The sequence below is a fragment of the Glycine max genome, chromosome 18 (assembly GCF_000004515.6).
Source record: "Glycine max cultivar Williams 82 chromosome 18, Glycine_max_v4.0, whole genome shotgun sequence".
NCBI lineage: Eukaryota > Viridiplantae > Streptophyta > Magnoliopsida > Fabales > Fabaceae > Glycine > Glycine max.
This window is the reverse complement of record NC_038254.2, coordinates 4,428,449-4,438,892: the sequence shown is the minus strand read 5'-3', so window position 1 is coordinate 4,438,892 and position 10,444 is coordinate 4,428,449. Positions and strand designations below refer to the sequence as shown.

Here is a 10,444-nt window from a genome sequence, read left to right as displayed (position 1 = left end):
AATATAAAATAATTTTATATTATTATCTAATCATAAATCAACGTTGATATGACTCTTAGGATAATTATCATAAAAATCAATAAAATTATCATACATGATGAATTATGATTTAACAATAAGGTGTCACTTTCAATGCATAGCCTATTTTCTCTTTTAACCTCTTAACAACATTTCTAATGAATAAAATTTAAACAATTTATTTTGAGTTCTTTACCTTCCTACCATCCCACATGATAGTTAAACAATTCATATATTTTACTCCAATAATATAATTTTAATCAACTCTTAAATTATTCCCTTAAATGATCTTTAAATGATAATTTTTTTTACTAACAATAATTACTAATATAATGAACCAAAACTTAACTTTAAACAATCCGATCACGGTGAATGATAAAAAAAAATTAAATATAAATATATAAAAATAAATAACTCATTAAGCAAATCATACAATATAGAATCCTATTTCTATTTCTAATCCTAATCGGGTCTGGACTTTTAGCATGTAAGCCCATAGCAAAGAGAGATAGAGTAAGCATGTTTTAGAGCTACGTGTGAGGCTTTCACTAATTCTTCGACACTCATCGTCGTCGTCGTCGTTTCGTTATCATCATTATTATCATATCACCAACTTCACCCATTCACCTCACTCACTCTTTTCTTCTCCATTAACCCTCTTTTCGACGCCAAAACGATGTCGTATGTGCCTCCGCACCTCAGAAACGCCACCTCCACCTCCGTCGCCACCGCCAGAACCCCCTCCGTAACCCTTGACAACAACAACAACAACCACCACCACCACCACAAGCTCGCATTCCCCTCCAACACCACCACCACCACCAATTGCTCTCCCTCTCTCTCCTTCCACAACAATGCCTCTCGCCGGAGCTCCGCCGCGCCTCCCTCGCCGCGGATTCTTGCCACCCCCGACGCCGTCTTCCCCCAATGGCAACCCTCCGAACGCGTTTCTCGCATGACTCCCGAGCAGGTTCCAATCCAATCGTCGTTTCCCCCTCTTTTCTGTTAATTTCGTATCTCACGTGCTTCTCTCTCCGTCTCTCTCTCGACCTTTGACGCGAATGAATGTTTTGATTTCGATTTTTTTAGAGTAATGTGAGCCTTTATCTTTGTTTTTTCAATTCACGTGGTTAGGATTTTTCTTGAATCTCGGTGGAGGAAATTGTGTTTCAATTGGAGTGTTTGTATGCTTGCGGAAATCGGTATTCAGCTCACGAAGTTGATTATGAGATTTTGGTTCAATTGGAATGAGGCTTATAGTAAAATGTAATGCTTTGCTTGCAACAATGAGAATCAGAGATTTTTTTTTTGTTAACTGCATTTAAGTCGAAGGCTTTGTTTGGATTTAAAACTTTAGGGCAGAGTTGTATTGCCGTGGAGTGAGCTTTAAGCGGAGTGAGATGGGATGAGGTGACTTTTGGCCAAAGAATATGTAAAAGTTGCCTTTTTTATATTAAATTGTGTTGAAGTTAGATTCAACTTTGTGCGTGATCCATGGCTGGTATAGATTTTTCTTCAATGCATTGAGTGCTGATGATTTTTTCCTCTTGCTTGTCCTTTTCTTTTTTACTTGATGCCAATAATCTCTCCCTCTACCATGTGTTTTGATTCAACCGTTTAGTTTGTACTCTTTTAGGACGCCTTTAATAGAGTTGTTATTTATTGTCCTGTTTTTAGAAGTTCATCAGCTAGCTAGCTAGTTTGTTTGTTTTTTCTTTTTAATCTTTACGTTTTAATGCTATACTTATTTTATGGTGTCTTCCTGTTTTGTAACTACATGAGAAAATATTGATTGCTGAATTTCTATTGCTTGGTATGTGCAGATTGAAGAAATCCGATCCAGGCTTAATCTTGATGTTGCTGTCGCATCTGACTCTCCTCCTGCACCTGCGCCTGCTCCAATAGAATCGTTTACTGATATGGTATTTAATTTTATTAATATTTAATCATATTTATATTTCTTCTAGGTAACTATGAACTATCTGAACTGATTTTTTTATAGCTGTTATTGATTTATTGCAAATGTGTGTACAATTATGACCTTCTTTTGCTCAGTGTTTGCATCCGAGTATCATGAAGGACATTGCTTACCATGAATACACCAGGCCAACTTCGATCCAGGCACAGGCCATGCCAATTGCTCTCAGTGGAAGGGATCTATTGGGTTGTGCTGAAACTGGTAGCGGAAAGACTGCAGCTTTCACAATTCCTATGATACAGGTCTGAACTTATTAGACATGACATGTTTGACTGAACTCATCTTTAGATACTGTGTGGCGCAAAACAAACCAATTGTAAATGATCATCCTTTTCTTTGTGATTTAATTGTTTTTCCTTTCCTATTTTTAGCATTGCCTGGCCCAACCTCCAATTCGGCGCAATGATGGTCCCCTGGCATTAGTTTTGGCTCCTACCAGAGAACTTGCTCAACAAATAGAAAAAGAGGTGACACGTAATTTTTTGTGAATTAATTGTGGATTATCTAGGGAATGATTTATTGTTTATTTCTCCAATTCTAGCAATAATTTTAGAACGATATCCTAATGCTTTTCATATACCTTGGTTCACAGCTTGTCTATTTTCTATGTTTATTAAAACTTTTTGAAATTTGGATCTTTATAAAAATAATTTGTCGGTACAAAATTCTTGCTATCTTACTATGAATTATATGTTGTTTCATTTTGTATTGGGCATCTTCTCTTATTATGCCTGACACTGGATCTACACCAAGTAATTTCATTCTTACTATTTTTCCCTTTTTGTGAATATCCTCTTTTGTTTTCATTTTCTTAAGCATCTTTATGGTGTTTTGATTTTTGGTAGGTTAAAGCTTTTAGCAGATCTCTCGAGTCATTAAAAACTGCCATAGTTGTGGGCGGAACTAACATTGAAAAGCAGGTAAATAAATGTTGTCATAATCTTTATCTCTTAGTTATTTTTTCCTGGTTTTGTGAAAGTTTGGTTAAGACAAATGATAATGGTTATTATTTATCTTGTTGCCATTGCAAAATTCTGTTAAGTATGACCTGAGAGCATCATACAATTTTTGTGTAAGTTTTTGCCTTGGACATGAGTTAAAGCTGTGTTTTCAGTTTCACGCGGCTAATTCTCCTTATATGTGCTGATATTTGTGTTATTTATATGTTGCACATATATGATGTGTATCCAATTCACGGATGCAACTATTCTTAAAATATATTGTATACCATACATGTAGGATACATATATAGTTTAAAATTAATAAAATACAATACAATAAATATACAATTATAATTCTGCAAATGCAACCTAAAAAATACTTTTTGGACATTATTAAAAACAAAATAGACATTATTAATCACTGTCATCATTATTAATAACTTCCTATTGCCTAAAAACAATAGTGTCAATCTCATTTTCTCCTAAAGAGGATAGCTTCCATGTCTATTTCAGTAAGAGACTATGCTTCTATATCCAAATACAAAGGAAAAAAATAATGTTACCCATTTTAAAATTTAAAATAAAGATTTGACATAGATGGTGATGTCTAACAATGGATGCTTCCAAGAAACATATTAGTGAAGTATCCAAGAGTATTGGATGTGGATATGTATTCAATATTGATTACTTGGATTGGAGCAAATACAAGCATCATGTTTCAACAATTCAAAAAATTCAGACACAAGGAGTCTGGAATAATTTTTATTTTAAGTTTATTTCAGCTCCACTTGAAGGTAACATAATTTTGTATGTTCTCCTTTTGGTCTCTATGACAGAGGTTTGAACTAAGAGCGGGAGTTGAAATAGCTGTGGCCACCCCTGGAAGATTCATTGATCACTTACAACAAGGCAACACTTCCCTCTCTAGAATTTCTTTTGTTGTTCTGGACGAGGCAGATAGAATGCTTGATATGGGTTTTGAACCACAGATAAGGGAGGTTAGTATTTTGTGAGTTTTTCTCCTATATTTGAGGTTTTTCTTTTGTTTTCATAACAGTTTTAGTCCTGATGTAAGATAACTAGTGTGACTTCTTCATTGTAGTGTTGGTGCTTTCCTTTACAATGCTTCCAAATTGGCTTAATTAAGTTTTTCATAGCTGGAATATAGGCCGTTTTCAAATTACTACCTAACATTCATTTTTCTTCAACCAAGTACCTGAAAATTTTTATGTTTCATTTTACTACCCGTCGTTAGTTCCCTTCCGTTAAGTGATGACGTGGTAGACGGAGTGTCACATCATTACGCCTTATCACTAACACCTTAGCGCCACGTCATCACCTTCTTCCCCTTCTCTAATGAAAACCACCACCGCCACCGTCGACTGCCACCACCTCGCCGTCCAACCCCTTCTCCCCTTCTTCTCCTTATCCAACAGAAAACAACCCACCCCACGCCACCAACAAAAAAGAACTCAATATGAAGGTTCAACCAAAAAAAAAAAAAAGAACAAGGGAAAAATAAGAGGGAGAGGGAAAGGGGAGCATTGATGCTAGATTGAAGATACTTGTAGCGATGTCTTGTTTGGTGCTTTCTCTGCAATCCGCAAATGGATCCGACATCCTCCTCCAGACGCGGGAGTGGTTCCCTCCCTCACGCACCCTCGGCGCCCTCTCCACCTTCTACCAAACTCTGCGCCTTTGCCTCCAACAAGCACTCCGCCCCTGATGATGCCTATGCCACAGAATCCATCGGTGACGACCCCCTTGCGACGTCCAGCGGCCCTAAAACATGGCCCTCCGTGGAGGTGCATTCCCTTGAACACCAGGCTGGGATCAACACCTTCACCTTTGCGACCTTCGAATTGCCATCGAAGACGCTCAAGGCTAGGGACGAGGTCGCCGCCAGCCTCGCCCCCGCCGTGCTGGAGCCTCAGGAGGAGCCGCAGCAAAAGCAGGATGAATCTCAGGTGGAAAAGGATCCTTTTGCGGCGAGTGATGTGTTGTTTTCTGTTGGTGAGCTGGCCGCTTGTGCTTATGTGTTTAGTGATAAGGCTTGATGACGTGACACTACATCTGCCACATCATCACTTAACGGAAGGGAACTAACGACGGATAGTAAAATGAAACATTTTTTTCAGGTACTTGGTTGAAAAAAATGAATATTAGCTAGTAATCTGAAAACAACCTATATTTTAGGTATGAAAAACTTAATTAAGTCTTCAAAATACAATTGTTTCCTCTTTACTCTTTTTTTCAACTGTTGCAATGATGCTAAAACAAGACGTATTTTGCCCAAACTTCTTTAAGAATTTAACAGAAGTCCCTTTGATAAGAAAGCAAATGAGGTTACAATTTCCAAAGCAAAATTAGCAATGAAAATGATACCTCTTGTCTGGATGGAAACTTCATTTTCATTCTACAACTTAAGCTTCTTGCACTTCGATTTTGTTTGTACCTTGTTTGGGTTGGATTTTCGTGAACTAACTGTTATGGCCATGCTTGAGGTTCTTGTACCTTATTATTGCATATATGATCTCATTTGAATGGGTTATAAGCATTCAGCAATAGATAACCTTGTCTGTTATTTCAATATAACATTCTTGTTTTAATTAATAGTTGCTAGATGCCTAGATTACTCGAGAAAATATGAATATTCTAATATTTTCCTTAGGTAATGAGAAATCTTCCAGAGAAGCATCAAACACTGCTGTTTAGTGCGACTATGCCTGTGGAGATTGAAGAATTATCAAAGGTCAGGTTTCCTTCATTCTTGACAGAATTTTTAATGCATTGTTATTTTCACCTTTGAACAATATTATAATAATGAACAGGTGATATTCGGATATTTTGAAATGACATTGTGTGCTAATGTTTAGACAAATAACAATAGTTCTATCATTCATTATTTGCTTTTCACAAACATAAATTTTTAAGCAGCCTTGCTGCTTGATCATAACAAAGAGTAGCACATTGAATTTTGTAGATGTATGATAATTGAATTATCATTATTCTTTTTATGCATCTTTATTTTATCTTTTTCGTCCATGATTTTCTTCTATACAATTAAAGCTAGCCCCAAAACACATTCTTTTGAAGAAGATTATTTTTCATCAATATATTTCTTTGTAAGTTAAGTTGTGGAAGGAAATTTTTTGAAGTTCACCAATCATTTGTTAAATTTCAGGAGTACTTGGCTAACCCAGTGCAAGTGAAGGTGGGGAAAGTGAGTAGCCCAACAACTAATGTTTCACAAACTCTTGTGAAAATTTCTGAAAATGAGAAGGTACATTTACTAAGCTAACAAAAGGAGATATATACTTTTGTTAAGAGCTGGACTAAAAGTTATAAATTTAGTTTCATGTTTCATAGAATATTTGCTATCATTAATTTTCAAAGATTGTTTTTAATGTTTGTTGGTTTCTTATTTTCATTCCCCTTGTTTCTGGAGGGGGTGCTTTATTCTAGGGAATTGTTGCATGCTAGTTCTTAAATGCATGGCATGAGGCAAACGTTTGCATAAAAGTAAAGAAGTGACAAGAAAATGGGTCGAGAGTGAGAGAAGTTATAGAGATAAGAGTGAAGAAAATTGAGAAATAGTGGAGAAAGTGAATAAATTATCTAGTTTATTTGCATTTTAGTTGCTTTCCTCAACATTTTATCTTTAGCTTTTCTTTCTTTTGGCTTCTTTTCTGAAATCTTATCATGTTCTTGTAGATTGATCGGCTTCTAGATTTGCTTGTAGAGGAGGCATCACAGGCTGAAAAATGTGGTCATCCATTTCCATTAACAATTGTGTTTGTTGAGAGGAAGGTATGCTTTGTTCTGTGTCCCTGCTATGTATCAATATTGCATCTACATTTGTATCATCACATATACGCTTAGATGCAAAATGTTAATAGTTAAATGCTCATATTTTTTTAGTTAGCTGTGCAGAATTATCTCTCAAGAATGGCATACTTACACGTCCCTTTTTTTTTTTTTTTAATTTTCTCACTTTGTATTGCAACTTAACTAAATTGTTTGTTCTCTTGTCTTGCGTATTGTATTATTGTAATAATGCACTGTGGAATTGAATGAAGCTCAAGTTAGGATTGTTGAATTTAGTTTCCAAATCTTCTTAATAGGGAAATGATATTTGTTAATTTGATCAGTGCACCAAATTTGTTACATGCATTCCTGGAACTATGATTTTGCAACTTGCTTCAATTTAACCTGGTGAATTCACCTGAATAACCTGATATTTTGGCAATAGACATTAAGGTCTAACAATATGCTTTATTATCCCACGCAGTGGGGTCAGCAAAATGCAATAAATATATAAAATCCCATTTGATCAATGATATTGAAAGAAATTTCATTTAGGGTCATGCTTGTTGTATGAAGTTTTGCCAGATTCAACATAATTGCCTTGCTTTATTTTTCTTAAGTGAAATAGGTGAAGTGGATTCAGGGATTGAAATGGGTTAGTTGCTAGATATTGAGGATTTAGGTGGATTAGTTCCAAAATTTGAAATCAAGGGTTAGTTTTGATAGAGTTTCAAAGTTGAAGTTGGTTATTTTTATTTTAGTCTGAATTGAAATAATCCTAGTAGATTGTTTGAAAATTGATATCTTCATATTTCTTATTATTAGTTTTTTAATGTTTATATAGACAAGGTGTGATGAAGTTGCTGAAGCGTTGGTAGCTCAAGGATTATCTGCAGTTTCTCTTCATGGTGGTCGCAGTCAGAGTGAAAGAGAAGCTGCCTTGCATGATTTTCGGAGTGGCACCACCAACATTTTGGTAATCTCTCCTACATTGCTCAAATTTTATCAGTACATTATTTTTCCTATTTTAGTTTTCCTTCCCGTACAAAATCTGTTATTCTTGTCATGATTCATTGCAACTAATGGTTCTGGATGGATATTTAGTAGTTATGAAAATATTGTCAAAAAAAGCCAGCAGTGGCTTGTTTAAATACAGTGAAGCCATCTTTAGCTTGTTTTATTCCCTTTGTTTGCTAGATGAAATTTCTTGTTGTATCAAACGGAGAAAAGAAGAAAATGTTAAGGCTCAAATGGTTACTTTTATGATCCAAAATATGTCAATTGCTCTTCAATTTAGTAAACTCATTAAATTACCATGCATTGCATTTTCTGCATGCTCAGTATATGGACCTCTGATATCCATATGTACTCCTTTTTTCTTCAGATAATTCTAGTTAAAATATTGGTTGGATTCTTGGCAATTTTTGCCTTGCTTAGTTACATTAAATAGTTTGGCATTTTTTATCCACTAACCATATTAAACCATTGATACCATATCATTCAGGTTGCCACTGATGTCGCATCTCGTGGCTTGGATGTCACAGGAGTGTCACATGTCATCAATCTAGATCTTCCAAAGGTATTTCTGCTCCAAGCAAAAACTATGACCTAGTTTTATCTGTAATCCACTAGAAAAAGATTATCAGAAAAAGTACAGGGATTTTCCAGTTAGTGGATTGCCATTCTGTTACTGCTATGATGGCATCTCATCTGCCTGGTATTTTTCAGTCAAATTTAATTTCCTTGACAAATGCATACCTGAAGCTTCAGTTATGGCTGCCTCAATTATAGACCATGGAAGATTATGTACACCGGATTGGAAGGACAGGGCGTGCGGGATCAACTGGCTTAGCTACTTCATTTTACACCGATCGTGACATGGTACTTGCTATCCCTTTATATATATATATATATATATATATATATATATATATATATATAGAAAAAAGTGAACTGTTTTTTTATCTTGATTTTAACATTAATATGATTCTGCTCATTAGTTCCTCATGGCAAATATAAGGAAAGCAATAGCTGATGCTGAATCTGGGAACACACTGACATTTGCAACTGGAAAGGTACTGTATTCATTCTTCCAGAATTTCAAGACTCTTATGGTCCATTTGGCATACCCTTAAAGCTAAGGGTAAAAATTAAAGAAATGAGTTTTTACCCATTGATATATATACTAAACGTGTTAGTAGTTTTTACGCATATAATATAAATACAAAAAATTCAAGGTACTATATATTCATTCTGCCAGAATGTCGAAGACTCTTACGGTCCATTTGGCATACCCTTATATTTTAGGACTCTTATGGTGTTAGTTTTATTGAGCTGGGCTTGTACTACTTGTACTATATTGATATTTGACTGTGATTAGTACTATACATACGTGTTGGAGGTTTGTGTAACAGTCCAAGATGCTCAATTTCTCCCGAGCACTCATTTTCAGTATATTATATATAGCTTTGTGTGTGACGGTCAACTTTGTGCTCTAGGTTGCTAGAAGGAAGGAGAAAGAAGCAGCAGCTGCACAAAAAGAGGCAAACATTGCTTTATCCAAACAGTTAGGATTGGGAGCTGCTTCAATGAACATTGAAGATAAATATAAATTCATGATTACTGCCACAAACACTAAAAGAGAGGGAGCAGCAGATAGTGCCTGGGATGATTAATGAAGTATTTTGTTCTTCTCATATTTGATTGATGACAACTGCTAAAGCCTCTTTTAAGGTTGGTAATATGATGGTTATTTATTTATGGGTTTTGCTAACCAATGCCCTTAGGCACTTGGTTAAGAAATTAAAAAGGAGATTTTTATTGAAAATCATATGGGGACACATTTAAAAATCAGAGTGCGCATTTTTATGCATACTAACAATTTTTTTTTCTTTTTACTTCCTTAACCAATGCCCCAAGGGCACTAGAACACTGGTTAGCATATTTACCTTTATTTATTCTGGGGTTGGGTTGTTTCCATCTTCCGTTAGTGGTCCGGACTGGTTAGTCAAACTTATTTACCATGATTCCACTTGCAACAATTATTTTTCTCTCCACCCTATCTAATGGTTTCCTGGTGCATATTGTTTGTTTTGTAGTGCTGGTGCATAATTGATATTGAGTGCATTTATAGGTTTGTTGCTTCTATAAGATGCAGGAGATGGAGAAGTTTCTTGTCAAGTTCCCAAGTCTACGTATTGTTTCACACCGTTGTAACAATGTAGCTTGCTAGACGCCTTGGTGTTTTGTAGAGTTGTAATGTAGGTAGTGCATCTTATGTAATCATAGAAGTGCAAGTTTTCTTTAAATTTGTGTTGCGCCGAATATACCTTTATTCGCACAACTATTTCATCATCATTAAATGTATATGTCCAGCTTGCTGCATTTCACACACTCATGGTTTTGTTTTTTTTGTGTCACCATGACATTAGTGCGGAGGATCAATCAATTTTGTTAATAATTAATTTTCGTTAAGGATCTTGATTGATCACTTTTAGTGAAATTTTTTTTTCTAATCATATTTTTTTTCATCCACATGACTTGAATTTGAGATCTTATTCAAGGAAATCGAGTTTAGGATAGTTCAGATCAACGACTTATTAGTTCCATGGTTTGTTTCTGTGTTAGCATTTTTTAATATTCATGTACCATCCATGAAATTGGGGTAATCTTTTTTGTTGGTATTCATTTTACTCAATAT

General features: G+C 35.3%; 1 protein-coding gene across 4 annotated transcripts; it reads left to right on the top strand.

The window, feature by feature from the left end:
- Window positions 1–521: 521 nt before the first annotated feature.
- On the top strand, window positions 522–10,128 carry LOC100787545 (DEAD-box ATP-dependent RNA helicase 20). 4 transcript variants are annotated; one of them, XM_014771063.3, is made up of 15 exons: window positions 525–988; window positions 1,842–1,940; window positions 2,074–2,238; window positions 2,368–2,463; window positions 2,842–2,916; window positions 3,774–3,935; window positions 5,609–5,689; window positions 6,122–6,220; window positions 6,652–6,747; window positions 7,589–7,720; window positions 8,249–8,323; window positions 8,536–8,625; window positions 8,745–8,819; window positions 9,243–9,477; window positions 9,843–10,128. In XM_014771063.3, the coding sequence occupies exons 1-14, from the start codon at window positions 695–697 to the stop codon at window positions 9,417–9,419; spliced, it is 1,716 nt and encodes a 571-aa protein (XP_014626549.1). In that variant the 5' UTR covers window positions 525–694; the 3' UTR covers window positions 9,420–9,477; window positions 9,843–10,128. The 4 variants fall into 4 exon arrangements, with proteins under 4 accessions (XP_014626550.1, XP_014626552.1, XP_014626551.1 ...); XM_014771064.3 differs by lacking the exons at window positions 9,243–9,477; window positions 9,843–10,128 and having other exon boundaries at window positions 522–988; window positions 8,473–8,625; window positions 8,745–8,804; XM_014771066.3 differs by lacking the exons at window positions 9,243–9,477; window positions 9,843–10,128 and having other exon boundaries at window positions 523–988; window positions 8,515–8,625; window positions 8,745–8,804.
- Window positions 10,129–10,444: the final 316 nt, after the last annotated feature.

Coding starts and splice junctions, on each gene's coding strand:
- LOC100787545 (XM_014771063.3), top strand. CDS start 695: ATGTCGTATGTGCCTCCGCACCTCAGAAACGCCACCTCCACCTCCGTC. Junction 6,221..6,651: donor AAATTTCTGAAAATGAGAAG/GTACATTTACTA, acceptor ATGTTCTTGTAG/ATTGATCGGCTTCTAGATTT. Junction 8,820..9,242: donor TGACATTTGCAACTGGAAAG/GTACTGTATTCA, acceptor TTTGTGCTCTAG/GTTGCTAGAAGGAAGGAGAA.